This window comes from Spermophilus citellus (assembly GCF_964194105.1).
Source record: "Spermophilus citellus genome assembly, chromosome: 9".
NCBI lineage: Eukaryota > Metazoa > Chordata > Mammalia > Rodentia > Sciuridae > Spermophilus > Spermophilus citellus.
Genome location: NC_138191.1, coordinates 112,866,475 through 112,886,499, shown reverse-complemented (window position 1 = coordinate 112,886,499; position 20,025 = coordinate 112,866,475). Strand labels below are relative to the sequence as shown.

At 47.9% G+C, this 20,025-nt stretch overlaps 2 protein-coding genes across 2 annotated transcripts; both read left to right on the top strand.

Annotated features, from left to right (window-relative positions):
• Positions 1-10,016: 10,016 nt before the first annotated feature.
• TEKT2 (tektin 2) lies at positions 10,017-13,628 on the top strand (the record flags this gene model as incomplete). Its single annotated transcript, XM_081307850.1, has 9 exons — positions 10,017-10,335; positions 10,543-10,668; positions 10,867-11,072; positions 12,123-12,266; positions 12,350-12,464; positions 12,638-12,745; positions 12,871-13,014; positions 13,172-13,251; positions 13,415-13,628. Exons 1-9 carry the CDS (start codon positions 10,180-10,182, stop codon positions 13,626-13,628), a joined length of 1,293 nt encoding a protein of 430 aa, XP_081163976.1. The 5' UTR covers positions 10,017-10,179.
• Positions 13,629-14,744: 1,116 nt separating this feature from the next.
• On the top strand, positions 14,745-19,987 carry ADPRS (ADP-ribosylserine hydrolase). Its single transcript, XM_081308649.1, has 6 exons — positions 14,745-15,005; positions 17,367-17,463; positions 17,717-17,924; positions 18,003-18,187; positions 18,529-18,629; positions 19,248-19,987. The coding sequence occupies exons 1-6, from the start codon at positions 14,771-14,773 to the stop codon at positions 19,538-19,540; spliced, it is 1,119 nt and encodes a 372-aa protein (XP_081164775.1). The 5' UTR covers positions 14,745-14,770; the 3' UTR covers positions 19,541-19,987.
• The last annotated feature ends 38 nt before the right edge of the window (positions 19,988-20,025 follow it).

Genomic DNA, 20,025 nt, shown 5'->3' with positions numbered 1-20,025 from the left:
GTAGCCTTTTAAATTTTCTTTTTTAATCATCTTGACCGTGTGTGCCTATTTGTATTGCAGATGTGAACTACTATTTCGGGGGGTCTATAATAGTATGTTTTGAAACTGAATTACTACATAAACTCAGAATAACCTCTTTCTCCATCCACCTTTTTCACACTAAATATTCTTGCCAAATATTTCTACTGATATGAAGGCAAAATGATGGGACTCTCAACCCTCCTTCCTCATCTTCCCTACCTGTTGCAGCTCTGTCTTATGCCTGGCCTAGCCTTATAATTTTCGTTGGCTTTTCATAAGTAAGAACAATTAATTATAATATTTAAAGACTGCATAATTTCAAAATGTTTGTAAGCTGCCTTTTTAGTTGTATGGTTATACAGCACCATCAGTTAAGACCAGGAAGTGAGTCTGCATCTGTAACGTGCTGTGGGGCCAGATGAGGTATGGAATGATCCTAAACTTGCCTACATTTTAAGAGGAATTGGAACTTTTTAGAAGTGGATGAAAAAGCAAGTGTACAATATATACGTAATTACTGTATGATTAGGAAAACCAAATGCTGAATCCTATCACTGTGTACTTGGGGGCCAGGCTATGGATTTGGCTGTCATTTTTACCCTTGAAGATTATACGTAATTATGATAAGAAGACAAATAAAGTTTTTAAACAAAAGTGTTTGTTTTCAGTATTTAAGATTTGGTAGTAAATTTTCTACTTTCAGTTAAACTATCTTCCAAAAAAAATTACTACAAAAAAGTCTTATGGGTGAGACTTGGAGGGTTGAGGAAGCTAATTTTTAAAAAGTTCAGTCACTTGTAATAATTTGTTAAGTAAATAGTCGTGATTCCTTCTGAGCCAAACTGTCACTAAAATGTCCCGTGACAGAACAACTCCTCTTTTTTCTGACATTCTGCATAATGGAAGAATTCTATGTTGTATTTGTTTTTAATCCTTGACTCATAAAAAAAAAAAAACAATGATTTTAGTGTTGCTTAGCTTGAGTTTAAAGTGTAACTTCCACTAACAACTGCAATAAAAAGAAAAGCTTTGCTCCAAACTTGGTATTGTGTGGTCATCATTACAGCTGTTCAGACCTGGGTAAGGGGAACCTGTGTGAGACAATGGAAAGAATTAGGCTTTAAAAGAGTCCTGAAGTCCTGCATTCAAACCTTAACTATATGACATTCTGGGCAAGTTTCTTGATGCTTCTAAATCTCCATTTCTTCCAGTATGAAATAATATAGTAGAGCTGTTGGGCATTAAATGAGACACTACGTGGAAAGTATTTAACAGTGCTGGATATATGGATAGAGCTCAAGTTGTGAAGAGATTCCCCACCAAACTGGGATCAATTCAAGTCATGCAGGTGGTAGGAAACATGGGATCTTGGATCCTGTGGTCATGGACTGGGCCCCAGCCAGACCAGCCAGAGGGACATCCAGGAGCTACAGGAAATAGGAACCTAGCAGGAATCTGAGAAGGAGGCAACTTCCAGCCACAGCAGCTTCTGTGATGACCTCCAGTTCAGGACAGTGCTCTGCAATGGGCAGGAAAGAACTCTGAGGAGATCCCAATTACACAAGTGTCCTACAACACACAGTTCCAGGTAGTGGAACTAACCACCTTGCCCATTCTTCCTGTGGCACCTAGGGGCTGCAGAATGCCAGCGGGACAGGCATTGCAGCAAGGACTACAGGCAGTCAGAGCCACAAAAGCCTCTGGGAAAGGTGTTACTGACATCCAAGAGAAGGTGAAAGGTTTGGACCCTGGTCTGCCATCTAGAGACTGACCATGGGGACCTAGAAGTGATCTCAATCAGACAACATACCGCACAGCTGGCACCCCAGGAAGAATACATCAAACCAGACCTAGTCTGGCCTCCTGCTATGAGGTAGGGCAGAAGACATAAGATAGGTAGAAAAGAGACATAAAGGACCAGAGAGGGGCCAAGAAAGTCCACTTTCCCGTGGATTAAAAGTCCAGATTTAAGGCCACAAACAACACTTATAAATCAATTATTATTGTTTGCATGCACAAATATGTAACAACAAATCCCACCATTATGTACAAAAATAATGCACCAATAAAAAATATGAAAAGAAAAAAATCTAAACTCACCAACTCAAACTCAACGTATCAATGTTCAGATTTTACTTATATTTTTTGCAGTTTACAAAATGCTGATTTCCATTAAAATTTATAAACGTTTAAAAAAACATTTTAAATCAATTATTACACTTTATAAATACACCAATGTAGTACTCTGAGTACTACATTGAGTTTAAAGTGTAACTTCCACTAACAACTGCAATAAAAAGAAAAGCTTTTTCTTTTTATTGCACATAAAGCAGAATACTTTAAAAACAAAGTAGACTCAGGGTGTACGTCAGTGATACAGCACTTGCCTAGCATGAGGCCATTTGATCCCCAGCATCATAAAAAAAGAAACGAGAAAAGCCAGGTGCATGGCACACACCTATAATCCCAGCAACAAGTGGGGAGGCTGAAGCAGGAGGATCACAATTTCGAGGCCAGCCTCGCCAACTCAGCCTCACCCTGTCTCAAAGTAAAAATGAAAAGTGATGGGTGGGGCTGGGGATGTGGCTCAAGCGGTAGCGCGCTCGCCTGGCATGCGTGCGGCCCGGGTTCGATCCTCAGCACCACATACCAAGATGTTGTGTCCGCCGAGAACTAAAAAATAAATATTAAAAAAAAAAAAAATTCTCTCTCTTTCACTCTCTCTCCTCTCTCACTCTCTCTTTAAAAAAAAAAAGAAAGAAAGAAAAGTGATGGGTATATAGCTCAGTGGTAGAGCGCCCCTGGGTTCAGTCTTTAATACACACACACACACACACACACAGAACAAAAGAAACTGTCAGGAGGTAAAAATAATTTAAGAACATTGGACTGGAGATGTAGCTCAGCACATGCTTGAGGCCCAGGATTCAGTCCCCAGCATGGCAAAAAAAAAAGAATAGGTGGACTGGGGTTGTAGCTCAGTGGTAGAACACTTGCCTAGCATAGGTGAGGCACTGGGTTTGATCCTCAGCACCACATTAAAAAATAATAATAATAAAGGTTAAATAATAATAATAATAAGTTTTTTTGTAGTTGTGTTTGGACAGAATGCTTTGTTTATTTTTATGCGTGCTGAGAATCGAACCCAGTACCTCACACATGCTAGGTAAGCACTCTGCCACTGAGCTACAACCCCAGCCCAGGTTAAATTCTTGACGAGGCAAAAAAAAAAAAAAAAAAAAAAAATGGAAAAAGAGGAACCAAGGAACTGGGAGAAGCCTCACAGATTCAGAAGTGGATACATAGCACCGTGTTTTTTTTTGTTTGTTTGTTTTTTGTTTTTTTTTTTTTTTTAAGAGAGTGAGAGAGGGGAGAGAGAGAGAAAGAGAGAGAGAATTTTTAATATTTATTTTTTAGTTCTCGGCGGACACAACATCTTTGTTGGTATGTGGTGCTGAGGATGGAACCTGGGCCTCACGCATGCCAGGCGAGCGCGCTACCGCTTGAGCCACATCCCCAGCCCCCATAGCACCGTGTTATATGCAAGAGAACACCAAGATTTGGGAAACCAGCTCCCAATCTGCATGACTGTAGAATTCCAATGAGATCAATTCTCTGCATTTTTTTATGCTCTACCACTGAGCTACATTCCCCTTTTTTTACTTTGAGACAGTGTCTTGCAGAGTTGTCAAGGCTGGCCTCAAGTTTGTGATCTTCCTGCTTCAGCCTCCCAAGTCACTGGAATTATAGGCGTGTGCCACCCCTCCTCACTTCCTTCTCTTCATGTTATAATTGGAGTTATTGGATTAAAATCAGAAGTCTCAAATTGGCAGCCTAATTCCAGTCTGCAAATAATCCTTGACTGGTGTTCAAAATATTATTATAGTTGCCAACATTTAAAAAACCAGAAGTTCTTATATAAAAATCCAGATTGTGTCTTCTGTTGAAAAATGAACTCTGATAACTCCACAGTGATCCATCAGTATTCCTTCACAGCTGCCATCCAGGAATCTCTGTTTGACTTGGTAGTGGCAAGGTGTGGACGTGCTCCCTGCTGGGGGTTGCTCACAACTTCAAAGTAGTCCAGGCCAGATATGAGAAACTTGTGCCTTCCAAGCCAGGCATGGTGCACCACCTGCAGGCCCAGCTACACTGGAGGCTAAGACAGAAAGATCCCTTGAGCCCAGGAGTTCAAGACCAGCCTGAACAACCTAGTGAGATCTTCCCGCAAAACTAACAAAAACAAAGTGCTGGTAAGGACAGAACATATTGCTGTGCTCAGCCTGATACAATGTCGGGTTCTCAACTGAAACAGACATTTCACTCTAAACACTCCTCAGAACTCAACAGCTTGTAAGGAAAAGATGCCCAGAGCACTACACTTAAGCATCAGAAATGAAGAGGTAATGGGCTGGAGTTGTAGCTCAGTGGTAGAGCACTTGTCTTGCAAGTATGAGGCACTGAGTTCAATCCTAGCACCACATAAAAACAAAAGGCAGTGAGTCAATCTACAACTAGAAAAAAAAAAAAAAAAAGAAATGCAAAGGTAAAACTCAAGGGTGTTCTGGTTACTTGCTCGGGAACAGGATGGCAAGAGGCATATATGTTGAAGTACTTTGCATGGTTTCCTTGTTTCAGCTGTTGGATTATTTGACAAATTCCTCTTGGCTGCTGACACTTGCATATGTTGCCGATTCTTTTAGGAAATTAATTGATCTGGCAATGCCAGGAAGGGCATGATCAATTTTACAATGTTGGGTAAAACATCCTAGGGCCAGCGGTGTAGCTCAGTGGTAGAGTGCTTGCCTATCCTATGCAAGACCCTGGGTTCAGTCCCCAGCCCTGCAAAACCCAAAATAAACAAATGAAAAATCCCATCATAAAAGTTGCTTCTACAGTTCTGCGGTCTGTAAAGGACTTTGCAATGACTTTATAGAACAGAACTTTTCTTGTGTTTTTCTCTATTAAAATATTTCCCTTTATTTTTTTTTTTTTTAAACTCTGAAAGGCACTCTTCTTCTTCTTTTTTTTTTTTTTTTAAGAGAGAGTGAGAGAGGAGAGAGAGAGAGAGAGAGAGAGAGAGAGAGAGAGAATTTTTAATATTTTATTTTTTTAGTTCTCGGCGGACACAACATCTTTGTTGGTATGTGGTGCTGAGGCTCGAACCCTGGCCGCACGCATGCCAGGCGAGCGCGCTACCGCTTGAGCCACATCCCCAGCCCAAATATTTCCCTTTAGGAATGATGTTTAGGTTGAACATTTCTTTATAATTATGAACAAAATAGACATCTGCGGTTTAGGATTATGAACCCTAATGTGATGTCTGATTTTCATCTGCAACACATTTTACTTTTGTTTTTTATTTTTTCAGTTGTAGATGGATACAATACCTTCATTTTATTTATTTATTTCTATGCAGTGCTGAGAATCAAACCCAGTGCCCCATACATGCTAGGCTGCAAGCGCTCCACCAGTGAGATACAGACTCAGTCCCATTAAGATACTTTTTATTAAACAATTTTAGAAATAGCCTAATTCAAAAGTACTTGAAATGGCTAAATGTATAATATTACTCTACTACCATATATCTTGCTAAACAGGATTTGGATATTTGCTGCAAAAAAAAACAAAAATAAAAACAGAATATAGGAACAGTTTTGAGGGAGGATAGAATAAATAAGAACAGGTAGGAAGGAGCCTAAAAGGGAAGGGAAAAAAATGTAAATTTATAGTTCATTTTTACAGTAGTAGGGATTAACCCAGGGCTTGTACTTGCTAGGCAAACACCCTACCACCAGGTTATAGCCTCAGCCCAGAAAACTCTAATTTTAAATCTGGAACTTCTATTGAACACACTCACCTTTAACCCCCAAGCCTGTTTTCCTCCAACCCTGAAGTCTTAAGGGAAAAAAAAAAACTTGAAAGTATTGAGTCTAGATGATTAATGCCTGCATACATTGCTTACAAAACATATTTTCTTTAGACTAAATAAAGCAAAGGGAAATTGTGTTGGAGACTTACGTATGATATGGATCTATTTCAAACATTTAGCTAGAGATCCTGAAAAATCCAGACACCGAGATCCATCCTTTGTTCCATGATTGAGAGTTTACAAAGTTGCTTTAAAAAAAAAAAAAAAGCCCAAGACCCCAAAATCATATATCACATGCTGCACTCCTCCCTTTGAGTATGTATCCTGCTCTATTGCTGGCTTTCCTGAATAAATCTCCTCGATTTCCTAAATAAATCTGGGTACCTCTTTTTTTGTGTGTGTGGGAGGGTGGTATGGGAATTGAACTCAGGGGCAATGGACCACTAATCCACATCCTCAGTCCTATTTTATATTTTATTTAGAAACAGGGTCTCAGTTGCTTATTGCCTCACTTTTGCTGAGGCTGACTTTGAACTCACTATCCTCCTGCCTCAGTCTCCCTAACGGCTGAGATTATAGGCATGCGTCACCACACCCAGCTGTGAGCCTCTTTTGATGTGTCCTGAAATTCCTTTTAGTGGTATAAGTCAAGAACCTGCCAAGATGCCAGGCATGGTGGTGCACATCTGTAATCCCAGTGGCTCAGAAGGCTGAGGCAGAAAGATTGCAAGTTTGGGGTCAGTCTGCATAATTTAGTGAGACCCAATCTCAAAAATTAAGAACTGGGGATGTAACTCAGTGTATTACAGAAGAAAAAAAAAATCTGCCAGGGTCAAATTGAGATCCCCTTTTTCCTTCTGAGAAAGGAATCTCTTCAGACCCCTATCTGGTGACAGATGCTGTACCAGACAGAATTTCAGTAAGCACCATTTTTCACATTGTTTTCACTTGCTGTTTGTATGTGTATGGGGTGGGGTACTGAGGATGGAACCCAGGGGTACTATACAAGGGACTGACATCCCTAGACCTTTTTAATTTTTATTTTAAAACAGAGTTTCACTAAGTTGCCCAAAACTGGCCTTGAACTTGCAATCCTCTTGCCTCAGCTTCCTGAGGAGCTGGGAGTACATGCATGTACCATGAGCCCAGTTTTACCTGTATTTTATACAAATGTAGAATTAAGATTATATAACCATCTTTATAATTTTTTTCTAATTTATTTGTGCTTTTATAAAAAATTAGATTATAAAATTTTGCCATCTGTGGTATCCCTTTGAATAGTTAAAAAAAAAAAAAAAACATATATAGGGCTGGGGATGTGGCTCAAGCGGTAGGCGCTCGCCTGGCATGCGTGCGGCCCGGGTTCGATCCTCAGCGCCACATACAAACAAAGACGTTGTGTCCGCCAACTAAAAAATAAATATTAAAAATTCTCTCTCTCGCCCTCTCCTCTCTCTCCTCTCTCACTCTCTCTTTAAAAAAAAAAATTCTCTCAAAAAAAATACATATTAACAGATGTTAGCTAAATCATTAATAAAAATTATGACTGGGGCTGGGGATATAGCTCAGTTGGTAGAGTGCTTACCTCACATGTACAAGGCCCTGTGTTCAATCCCCACCACCACAAAAAAAAAAAAATTATTATTACTATTGTCTCATTGGGGCCCCTTTTTTTAAATATATTTTTTAGTTGTAGGTGGACAATTCCTCTATTTTATTTTTATGTGGTGCTGAGGTTCAAAACCAGTGCCTCATGTGTGCTAGGCGAGCACCCTACCACTGAGCCACAACCCCAGCCCCAAGCAGCTAATACTTGTAATTCCAGCAACTTGGGAGGCTGAGGCAGGAGGATCACAAGTTTGAAGCCAGCCTCAGCAACTTAGCAAGACCCAGTCTCAAATGATAAAGAACAAAAGGGTAGGGATAACAAAAAAGAACAAATAGAATTTCTTTTAAAGAAAGAAAAAAAGAAGGGTAGGGGACTTGTGGGGATGTAACTCAAAGGTGGAACATCCTTGGGTCCCTTGGTACTGCAAAAAAAAGAAACGGTTTACATCATTTTTCTTTTTCACTTCTCAAATTTCTTGCTTCATAGTCAATGTTTCTGGGATCCTCCATAACACTTATGAAAGCTATCTGGGGATATAAAAGCTAGGGATATAAAGCTAGGGATATAGCTCAGTTGGTCGAGTGCTTGCCTCACATGAGACAAAGCAATGGGTTCAATTCCCAGTAATACACACAAAAAAAAAAAAAAGAAAGAAAAGAAAGAAAGAAAAGAAAGAAAGAATGCTGTTTGGATGCTCAGGTTCCGCAAATCTAAAGAGTGAAGGTAACCCACTGAGGAAGCTACAAGAAGACATAAGCCAGTCATGCATACTCTTTTCTTCTGAGATGTTCATTAACAGACCTGGCAGCTTTATCTAAAAGCACCATTCCCAGGACAAGGCACATATTGAACAGAAGAATAATATATATTTCTGCTGCACATGAAGAGGGGGTAATGCTGTTCGTTCATATAATGTGTATGTCCTGTGCAAGGTTTCCCTAGGGCATATGGTGCCCCTTCTATACTATAGGAGTCCACACAATCACAAAACAGTCTTGAAACTGCCCACAAGTTTTTGCAAAAAATAAACCCCCTACTCTGGTTCAATAAATACATAAGTCAACCAGTGAGAGCTAAAAGCATTCCCACATGAAGAAAGGGTGTGTTCTTCTGACGACCTCTAGGCTACCCCGCCAGGCTTCTGCTCAGCTGATATTTCTTTCTTTCAAATGATAAATGTCATCTGGTGTAAATTTCCTGTCAGCAATAGAAAGAGAAGAGTTTTGAGTCTGACATCACTTGGAGCTTTCATCACCCGCTCCGTAGCAAAAAAAAGACCTTCCCGGTAAACGCACTAGGGCCATTGCCAAGAATTCGCAAAAATCGTCAGAAATTCTTCAGCAGCACATTTACACGCTGCAGCATGGTTTAAACTTACTGAAAGTACTAAATATCACAAGGACAAAGCAATTTCTCCGTATTTCTAACACGAAATACTGAAACACAGTGCCTTTTTGGTTATGGTTGTGCTGTACTGGGGCTTGAACCGTGGGCTCTGCCTGGGCTAGTCAAGTGCCCTGCCACTAAGCAACATCTCCAGCCCACTTCATTTTATTTCATTTGAGTCTTGCTAAATTGCTCAGGCCGACCGTTAGCTTGCATCCTCCTGCCTCAACTTCCAGAGTGGCTGGGATTACAGGCGTATGCCATCACACCCCCAACGTTTATTTTTTTCTACGCACTGCATTTTTCATCTTGTCGATACGTAAGATTGATCAAAATTAAAATGTTCCGTTCCTAAATCACGCCGCTGCGCCGTCCAGCGCCCCCAGTCTCCTGCATCCGCGCCCCGACTCCCAGCCGTTTTGCTCCCAACTGGGGGCCGCCGGCGCTCCGCTCGGTGGTTGCCTAGCAACCGGAGGCCAAACAAAGGAGAAGCTCGGAGAGGGGGTTTCTGGGCGAGCAGGGAAAGGAGGTGAGAGACTGGGCGAGAGCCGGCAGCGGGGCACACACGGAGGCCCAGCCACCCACTTCTTCCCCAAAGAGCCAGGGTATTCATTGAAACCCCAAATGAGGATCCTGTGCAGGGCAGGGTTCGGCTGGGCACCAAACTCCGACCCCAGCTCCTCCCACCCGCCCCTCCTCCTCCGACCCAGGGCAGCGGCAGCGAGCCAGGCACCTGGCCCAGAGGGTTGGAGCGCCCCCCACCCCTTGACGGGTGCCAACTTCGGTGCGCCCTGGAAAACTGGGCTCCTTCTCCTAGTCCGCCCCCAACCCCACCCCGGCCTGGCCCGCAGCCGCGGAAGAAATAAAAGAAAGCTCAGAGGGAGGGTTGCTGGAAGTAGGGGTGGAAACTGGATTAGGGGCTGTTTTCCTGCCAGCCCTCTTCCCCTTAGGCACTTGCCCCCCCCCAACACACACACACACACACACACACACACACACACACACACACACACCAGGGACTCCTTTCTCTCCTTTCACCTGCTCAGGAATTGCAGGTCCAGGGCCTAGGATCTGGGGGTGGAGGGGTGGAGGGAACCTAATAGAAGTTAAGCTCAGCGGGGACTGTCCCCCAGTAGGCTTCCTGTAGAAAGGGGCTCAGAAGAAAATAGGAGCATGGCCCTTGGAGCAGGCAACTGAGCCATTCCACTGACGTCTCCTGCACCTTGCTTTTCCCAACACAGGTGGTGTGTCTTGGAACAGGTCGGGGGTTTGGGACTCACCACCCCGCACCATGGCCACATTCAGTGTCAAGCCAAGTCAGCGCTTCCAGCTGCCGGACTGGCAAACTAATAGCTACTTGCTGTCCACCAATGCGGAGCGGCAGCGAGATGCTTCCCATCAGATCCGTCAGGAGGCCCGGATCCTCCGCAATGAGACGAACAACCAGGTGAAAGCCCCAGCTGGGTACCCCGCCCCCAACCACTATGCCATTGAGCTACATTTGCAGACCTTTTCATTTTTTATTTTGAAACAAGTTCTCATTAAATTGCCTAGGCTGACTTTAAACTTGTGATCCTCCTGCCTCAGCCTCCCCAAGTCTCTGGGGTTACAGGCATGCACTGATATCTTCTTTATCTTGCTCTCTGTCTTCCAGACTATTTGGGATGAACATGACAACAGAACTCGACTGGCAGAGAGGATTGATACTGTCAACCGGTGGAAAGAGATGCTGGACAAGTTGCTGACTGACTTAGATGCTGAGATTGACACCCTGACACAGGCAGGGGATCAGGGCTGGGTACCAGGACACTCTGCTGCAAAGATCTCCCCTCCTTCCCACTTCTGGGTCTGGAAACCCTTGATGGGCGCATGGATGGCATGGTCATCTGAGTCACTCAGAGTTCTCTGTTAAAAGTGGGGATAAGAGCTGCCTCCCAATGCATGACTCCTCCAACCTCCTGAACCCCCTCTTTTCTAGATGAAGGAATTAGCAGAGCAAAATCTGCAGGCCAAGAACCTACCAATGGATGTGGCCATTGAATGCCTGACCCTTCGGGAGAGTCGGCGAGACATTGACTTTGTGAGGGATCCTGTGGAGACTGAGCTGCGAAAAGAGGTGGAGGTCATTGAGGCCACCAAGAAGGCATTGCAACAGAAGATCAACCAGGCCTTCGAGCAACTCTGGTGAGGCAGAGACTGTCATCTGTATGTTCACATGCACTTGAAGGCTTCCGTGAATGTGGAGCACAGGTTTGGGGGTTCATAAGTAACTGGCTCCCATTCATCCCCTTGTCCCTCCTGTGCTTGTCAACTAGTTGATTGTGGCACTTTCCCCGCTGCCTGGATACAGTCTCAGAATACTTGTCAAGAACCTGCTCTAGACAATCATTCTAATTCATGCAGAAGCAGGGGAGCTGAAGCCCATTTCCCAGCACCCTAAGTACCTTATTGTCGTGTTCCTGGTGACAAAAACACTCAGGGTCACTCCAGGGGAACTGGGCTGCACAAAATACCCACACAAGAGACAGAGATACCTTTTTCTTTGGAGGTCCTGTGACGGCTCCTTTGACCTTAAGGGTCTACAGAAAGAGAGAGCCAGCAAGCGCTGACCCTTTTATTGAAGAGAAGCCATTCAAATGAGGCAAGGGGTCAAGTTTCAGGGGACTGAGTCTAGCTTCATGATGTCTGCTGTCAGCAGATTGACCGACCTCTAGGAAGGCCACACCCAAAGGCAGAGCAAGAGAGGGGGACACACAAAGGGCGTTGCCAAAGAACATTCTATCCCAAACAGGGCAAAGAAGTAGTATCACAAAGGAACAGGTGAGCGTAGCTCGATCCATGGGGCTGCAGGAAGGCATGCCTATGCATGAAGATACATTCTGCTACCTCGAGGATCAGGGCAGTGTCCAGGCCACTAAAAAGTGACCAGGGAAGGAAAATGCTAGTCATTCAGCGTGATGGCCTCCCACACCTTATCATATGTATGCATGAGGCTTTGTGAGTGCAGCCACATACAATGCACCCCATGGGTGTGTGTACACACTTGGGTGTCACTGTTCTGTCTGTGGGAGGCTCATCCAGCTGTGCTGGTCTTTAATCTCAGCTGCAGCAGCAGCTCCACTGTCTTCTGCCATGCACAGTCATCTCAGCCTCCCCATCCTTCAGTGTCGAGGTACAATGAGAGCTGCATGTGGGGCCTTGGGAGGCTCCTGATGGAGTCTGCTCTGTGTCCAGCCTCCTGCAGGAAGTCCAACAGCAGCTCAATCTTGACCATCGGGGCAAAATGGAGACGCTGGAGATCGACAGAGGCTGTCTCTCTCTCAACATAAAGGCCCCAAACATCTCTCTGAAAATTAATCCTGCACGTGTCCCCAAGGGGTAAGAAGTGTGTTTCCATCAGTGCTCGCCCCCCCCATTTATAGGATGCACACTGCAACATTATTATTTCCTGTCACCTGCAGCTCCACCACCCTCCAGCAATGGGATGACTTCAGTCAGTTCAACAAGAACCGAGCAGAGGCTGAGATGAAATCAGCTACGGAGCTGAGGGAGGCCATCGCCCTAACTATTGCGGAGGTGAGTGAGCCCCCACACATGCTGCTGCTCCACAGCCAACAGATGGAATCAGTGTGCCCTCAGCCTGTACTTTCTGTTGCCTGTTGACCACATGGCACCCCTCCCCTCACTTAAGCAGCAAGAACTTGAGCTTCTGTGCCCTACCCTTGCATGGTATACTTCCTGTCCTGCAGACCAACAATGAACTTGAAGCCCAAAGGGTTGCAACAGAATTTGCCTTTCGGAAACGGCTGCAGGAAATAGAGAAAGTGTACAGCGAACTTAAGTGGCAAGAAAAGAACGTGAGTCTTCACCGGGGCCTGGCCTCCTACTATGGGGCAAGGAGCCAGACTCCCTGCCAGGAAACCCTGGACTGGGTGATCAGCATGAGTTCCACTGGTGAAGACCAGTCACTCTTTCCCCACAGACTTTGGAGGAGATTGCTGAGCTGCAAGAGGACATCCGGCGCCTGGAGGAGGATCTGCGCAGAAAGATTCTAAACCTGAAGTTGGTCCACACCCGGCTGGAGTCCAGAACCTACAGGCCCAATGTGGAACTCTGTAGGGACCAGGTTCGAGGGCATAGCCCCCCTTGCTGAAGTTTGCTCAGGATCACCCCCAGCATATATTCCTGTGGAGCAAGGGTGCTGGCCTAGGGCAGCCCTTAGGTCATAGGCTGAAGGACAGCATGGCTAACCTGGAACTCACATGATGCCCCTCTGCCTCCAGGCACAGTATGGCCTCACTGATGAGATTCACCAGTTAGAGGCAACCATCCATGCCTTGAAGCAGAAGCTGGCACAAACACAGTAAGTTTGGGAAGTGGGCAAGAGGTATGGGGAGAGACTGAGAGTGCCCATGGGTGGGGGCCTCTTGATACCTGCTGGTTCCCCTGGACTGTAAGCTGGTGGGTGTTGTCCTGGCCTCCCAGCCTCATGCAGGAGTGGTGGGTTGTTGATACTTCCTCCCCAGGGATGCTCTGGATGCTCTGAACAAGCACCTGGCCCGGCTGCAGGCTGACATTGCTTGCAAGGCTAACTCCATGCTGCTGGACACCAAGTGCCTGGACACGAGACGCAAGCTTACTGTGCCTGCTGAGAAGTTTGTACCTGAGGTGGACACCTTTAACCGCACCACAAACCGCACCCTGAGTCCACTCAAAACCTGCCATTTGGAGTTGGCATAGTATAGACGGAGTGGGGGGTAGGAGTTTGATGGGAAATGGGTGGGGGAAGAGAATGAGACCTAATAAATATGTAGGCTCTCAAGTCAGTTCATTCTCTGCTACTCCTGCATGCAGACAGAAAGTGAAAGGGTTCTTTTTTTAAAATGTTTTTTTTTTAGTTGTAGATGCACAAATACCTTTATTTTGTTTATTTTTATGTGGTGCTGAGGGTGGAACCCAGGGCCCCACATGTGCTAGGCAAGCGCTCTACTGCTGAGCCACAACCCCAGCGCTCCCACCCACAAAGGTTTCTTGACCCTCCTCTGTGTGGAGGAGCAAAGATGCAAACATCAGCTCCTCAAATTCCACATTCTAAATCCAACTCCTTCCTTTTCAGGGAAAATCTCTCAACACCCCCATGGGCTCTAGCAGCTGGCCCCAACCCAGTTCTGCCCTAGTTGGAACCTTGCATACTTTTTTTTTTAAGTTGTTGATAGATCTTTATTTTATTTATTTATCTAGGTGTAGATGGACACAATACCTTTATTTTATTTTATTTTTTTATGTGGTGCGGGGATTGAACCCAGTGCTTCATACATGCTAGGCAAGCACTCTACCACTAAGCCACAACCCCGGCCCCTATTTTATTTATCTATATGCTGTGCTGACACTCAAACTCAGTGCCTCACACATGCCAGGCAAATGCCGCTGAGCGCCAGCCCCAGCCCCATCCCTTGCATATTAGCCTTTTGATGCCCAGGGGAGCGCCGAGGAGGCTAGGATCACAGCAGGAGGGCATGGAGGACCGGGTGGGCCAAGAGCTAGGGCTGCCCGGAGAGGGCCGGAAGCAGGGGTGCCCGCCCATGGGAGGTAGTGTCCTGGAGCGACTTGATGGTCTGGCTCAGTACCTGCCCCTCGGAGACCCTGTAGTGGCCGTCCCGCCCCACTGTGAGGCCATTAACAAGTACGGAGAATATCGGGCACCAAAGCGAAGCTGGCGGAGACGGAGACTGCGCGGTGCTGAAACTCTGACCGCTAGGTGGCGCTGTGGATGAGGGCGACACGGAGGCTCCAGTCCACCAGGGGGCGCTGTGAGCCACGGAGATAGAAGGACGCGGCGGCGGCGGCGGCAGCACCGGAAGTAGCGACTGTCCTGCGCGCGGATGGCGGCGGCGGCGGCGGCGGCGGCGGCGGCGGCAGCAATGGCAGCGGCGGGCAGCGGCGGCGCCGGTGCTGCCCGTTCCCTCTCGCGCTTCCGAGGCTGCCTGGCTGGCGCGCTGCTCGGGGACTGCGTGGGCGCCATCTACGAGGCGCAGGATACAGTCAGCCTGCCGTCGGTGCTGCGTCACGTGCAGAGCCTGGAGCCGGAGCCCGGCTCGCCTGGGAGCGCGCGGACAGGTGGGCGGGGCGGGCTCTTGGGGTCTCTGCCGGCCGGCGGGGGCACTCGGGAATGGGCGGACTGCGACTCCCTGATGTGCGCTAAGACCAGACTGCTCAGGCGGTGGGCCAGACTCTATGGCTCGCAGACACCTGGAGCTCCGGTGCCCTGTACCCGCTCCGCCTTTCTGTCCCCAGTTCCGTGGTGCGAGCCTTGCCTGGCGTCGCGCTCCTGCACCGCGCCTCGTCCGGTGCTTCCAGTCAGCGCTTTCCACCAGTACGCCTCAGCCCCGCGCCTCTCAAGCCTCCGCCACCTAAAATCTTAGAAGAGAGCCACATTCCTCAGTGTGGCCCTCTGGCCCGCCCTCGCCTGTCTGTCTAAGAGTCTTGGCCTGGCTTCCTTGGGTCCGCTCACCCGTGCTTCCCCCGCGCAGGCATTTGTTGGGTGTGCTCTGCTCCTCCCTAAAAAGCTCTCTCTCCTTCCTTTCTCCGTCACCTGTGTTGTCGACCAGTGACCCTGGTTCCCAGCCCAGGTGTCAGGTCTGAGGTCGAGCGCAGGATGCGGTTCTTCTTGAAGAGCAGGTGGGATTAGAAGGGAAAAGGGCTGCCCTCAGAACCCTGGGGAACACCCATGTGTGACAGGCAGGTAGAGGGGGGGGGGAGTTAGGGAAGGAAACAGCAGGAGATTGGAGAAGCAGCAGGAGTGTGTCAGAAAACCTGAGAACAGAATTAAAAGATGAAGACACTCGTCATGGTGTCCAGAGAAGTGAAGTAGGGGGAAGTCTGGACTTAAAAGTGCATTTCCTGTGGGTTAAAGAGGAAAAGGGGGCAGAAAGTAGTATGGGTAGGTGTGAAGGAGAGGAGATGAGCTGTAATTAAGGTGAAGACATGATGGAGAAAGGGGCTTTTATTTCGTCTTCGGTTTAATGTTAAGATGAGGAACAAGCATGTTTTCGGGTTAGAGGTGTTTTAGGACCCTTTGAATACAAGTGACAGAAAACCCAATTAAAATAATCTAAGCAAAAAGGGAGTATATTGGCTGACATAACTGAGAAGTCCAGAGAGGTAGGTCTGCCCTCGAGCAGAGCTGGATCCAGGGATTCAAACTGGCACCTCCAGGCTCAGTTCTTCTCCAACATCCAGATGAGCTTTCTTTGGGTGAGTCCACTCTCTGCAGTCTTCCCACTGGGATGGCCCCCAGCAGCTCCAGCAAGGAATTTCTCTTTGCTACAGCCCTCTGAAAGTCCCAAATTGAGTCTCATGGCCTAGCTGCCAACCTGCACCCATCCCTAAACAAGGGATGGCATGTGCTTTTTGATTAGGCTGGAGGTGGGGTCAGCTCCTCGCCTGAGTCCCATGGCTGAGAGTGGAGAAAAGTGGTTTCCTAGGGAAGAGCAGGGTGTAGTGACCAATGAGAGAATAAATGTGGTTCCACCTCAGAGGAGAGGTTGAAGAGATGAAAGAAAGGCACAAAAGAAGAGCAAGGCCCCTGAGAAAATGGACTGGGGTGGACTTCACCTTGGACTGGGAGACAGACTTCCTCAGAGGGGAGTCTAGAAAGTGCAGCTGTGGGTCAGGTAACTGCTAGCCACTCTTCTGGTGAAGTAGAAGGTAAGGGTTACCTAAGGGGGAGAGGGTTTGGGCTTGGGATATGCTGAGGGGGTAGACTAGGAATACATGGAGTGGGAGGGGGGCTTACTGGGGAGTCCACTTCATTCTCTGTAATTGTCTCTTCTTAGGTAAGGCCAAAGCCCTGTGCCTCCCAAGCTAAGTGTGCCATGTTAGAAGTGCCAAGCAACCCTCACAGGCAGCCTGCAGGAAAGTAGATGGGGCAGGATGGAGGGAGGGGAGTGGCCCCAGCTGGGAAGGACTTGAACCAAGCGCCAGGCAAGGGAGCCATGGGATAGAAGGTATGCCAGAAGGAAGGCATCAGGCTGGGAAGGGCTTTGGCACAAACAATAAATTGGGACTTCATTGTGAAGACAACAGAGCCATTATGAGCAAGAGAGTAGGAGGAAGGTGGTGGTCTACTTTTGGGCTGAACTCTGGCTGCAATTTAGGTTGCATTGAAGAGTGGGAGACATAGGGGAGAATTTAGGGTCTCTGTGTGCAGCCCAAGCAGATCATATCAAAAAGAACTGCAGTGATGGCAGACAGAAGGGAGCAGAAGGTTTCTTTCAGAAATCAGCAGGATGTGACTGACTTGGAATAAAGAAATGCTGAAAGTCCCAAAGTTGAAATCCTGAGCCTCCCTAGAGCCCAGGAAACTGAAGGGGAGAGGCTGATGTAAGGTCAGGGTTGATGTGCTACCTTATGAGGAATAAGCAGGAGACTTTCACCCCAGAGTGTGCAGCTTGTTCTCACCGTTCACTCTCCCCACAGAAACCTTGTACTACACTGATGACACAGCCATGGCCAGGGCCCTTGTGCAGTCCCTGCTGGCCAAGGAGGCCTTTGATGAGGTGGACATGGCTCACAGGTGAGGGGGATGGTCCTGGGGTGAACAAACCACATGGGCAGAGTCACTACGTCCGGAGAGAGCAGTGAGGTCTGTGTGTGCTTAGGACATACACCTCAACAGGACCTGTTTCTTGGGCCGACACAACTTCCCAACCTGAAAATACCCCCACTGCTAGTACAGCCTTGTGCCTCTGTTTCCAAACCAGCCTGGACTTTTCACAGCCCTGAGGCATCCTAGAAACCCCAGTTCTGCTTCCCTTCACCCCCACTAGGTTTGCCCAGGAGTACAAGAAAGACCCTGACAGAGGTTATGGGGCCGGAGTGATCACCGTCTTCAAGAAGCTTCTGAGCCCCAAGTGCTGCGATGTCTATGAGCCTGCCCGGGCCCAGTTCAATGGGAAAGGCTCCTACGGCAATGGAGGTGCTATGCGGGTAGCAGGCATCCCTCTGGCTTATAGCAGTGTCCAGGATGTGCAGAAGGTATTGGGGGCAGGCTGGCACCTGGGCTCCCCTTCCTCATCCGCAGCATGTGTGTGACAACAGCCCCCCTCTCCCTAGTTTGCCCGGCTCTCAGCGCAGCTGACCCACGCCTCCTCCCTGGGTTACAATGGCGCAGTCCTGCAGGCTCTGGCTGTGCACCTGGCTCTGCAGGGTGAGTCCTCCAGTGAGCACTTCCTCGAGCAGCTCCTGGGCCACATGGAGGAGCTGGAAGGGGACGCCCAAGCCGTCCTGGATGCCAGGGAGTGAGTACGGGTTGGAGGCAGGGCTGAGGTGTGTCTGAGCATGCACATGGCAGGGATTGGGGAGCCTTTGGGATGGCTGCAAAGCCAAACCTGCCTTCTTTCATTTCAGACTTTAGGGAAAGGTGAGAAGAAGCCCCTTTGCCTTGACTGTTTTCAGGGCTCCCGGGATCCCAGAGAACAAAATGACCCACTCACACCGGGCCCCCTCCCACTCCTTGTCAGGGACCTGTGCTGAGTTGGAGCCTGATACACCCCTCCCTACTCACACAGGGTCCTCCCCCCGCCCAGTGTCTCCACCCTGCTGGTTCTGAAATCCTTAAAACCTTTCCGTGAACCCACAGGTTGGGTATGGAGGAGCATCCATACTCCAGCCGACTGAAGAAGGTTGGAGAGCTTCTAGACCAGGATTCTGTGACCCGAGAGGAAGTGGTGTCCGAGCTAGGTGCGTGGACCCTGGTGTCAATTGGTTCCCCCATACCTGTCATTCTTTATGGCCAGTGGGGCTCAGGGCCCAGAGGGAGGGGGCATGGAGTTGGGCTTCCTGTTATATTATAACCCTAGGCTGCTGTGACAGCCAGAGCTACTCTCTGTAGGATCCCTAGCAGGGTTGTGAGCACAGCACTGCCTTGCTCTAGACCTAAAGCACCTTCAGTGTCCTGAAGTAGATCTGTGTCCCCAGAAGTGGCAGCTAGTTGCCAGTTTTTACAGCTAATGTGATAATGGATATTGTTTATCTAGCACTGTCACTGTTTAGTAGGCACAATGTAGAGTGCTTGATAGACAGGACCTCACTTCACCCCCCCAGTAGTCCTATGAGAGGGTGACACCTTTAGTCACTACACTGAGGGGTCAAATCCAAGAGCAGGAATCTTGGTGGTCAGGTAACTTTCCTAATCACCAGGTAGTTCTTGGAAGGCAGGGTTTTAATCCAAGTCATCTGACCCTAGAGTCTGTGATCTTGATCACAGCCCTCCTTGGAGCTCAGGGTGTTGACTTGTGACAAATGGCTGGAAGTTTGGTGGCAGGAGCAAGTCAAGTTCTGTGATCTGACTTCCTGCAGGGAATGGCATTGCTGCCTTTGAATCTGTGCCCACTGCTATCTACTGTTTCCTTCGCTGCATGGAGCCTGACCCCGAGATCCCCTCTGCTTTCAATAACCTCCAAAGGACTCTCATCTATTCCATCTCACTTGGTGGGGACACAGACACCATTGCCACCATGGCTGGCGCCATTGCTGGTGCTTACTATGGGATGGATCAGGTGCCAGAGAGCTGGCAGCAAAGTTGTGAGGGTTATGAGGAGACTGACGTCCTGGCCCAGAGCCTGCACCGAGTCTTCCAGAAGAGTCTGTAAAGGCCACAGCTGCTGGGGCTCTGCCGTGTCCAGCAGGACCAACTCTAGCTCAGATTGGAAACCAGAGGCCCTTCAGCTGGCTCTCCTGCTTCAGTCTCCCTGCAGTATGGACCGAGTGCACCTTTGGGGGAGGTCACAGGAACAAGAAGCAAGGGATTGATGCTTTCTTGGAAGTCAGGGTTCTGGCTTGCTGCAAGCCATAGGGCACCCCTGGGGTCCTCAGATATGAGGGACCAAGACAGGTTTTTATTTTGGAGGGTGTTTTTGGCACTTTCCATTTTTATCTAGAACATGGGACTTGGGGAGGTGGAAATGATCTGCAGTAGCATCATTTCTATCTGTTGGGTTTTAGCCAATTTCAGACATCCTGCCCTTGACTGGGCAGAGCCCCCCAGTAGGTCATTTGGATCAAGGGAGACACCTGCTTCCAGTTGGTCTGTGTCCACACCTGGTGTTTGGCTGTCACGGGGCTTGTTAACAGCTTC

Coding starts and splice junctions, on each gene's coding strand:
- ADPRS (XM_081308649.1), top strand. CDS start 14,771: ATGGCGGCGGCGGCGGCGGCGGCGGCGGCGGCGGCAGCAATGGCAGCG. Junction 15,006..17,366: donor GCCTGGGAGCGCGCGGACAG/GTGGGCGGGGCG, acceptor CTCTCCCCACAG/AAACCTTGTACTACACTGAT. Junction 17,925..18,002: donor GTGTCCAGGATGTGCAGAAG/GTATTGGGGGCA, acceptor CCCTCTCCCTAG/TTTGCCCGGCTCTCAGCGCA.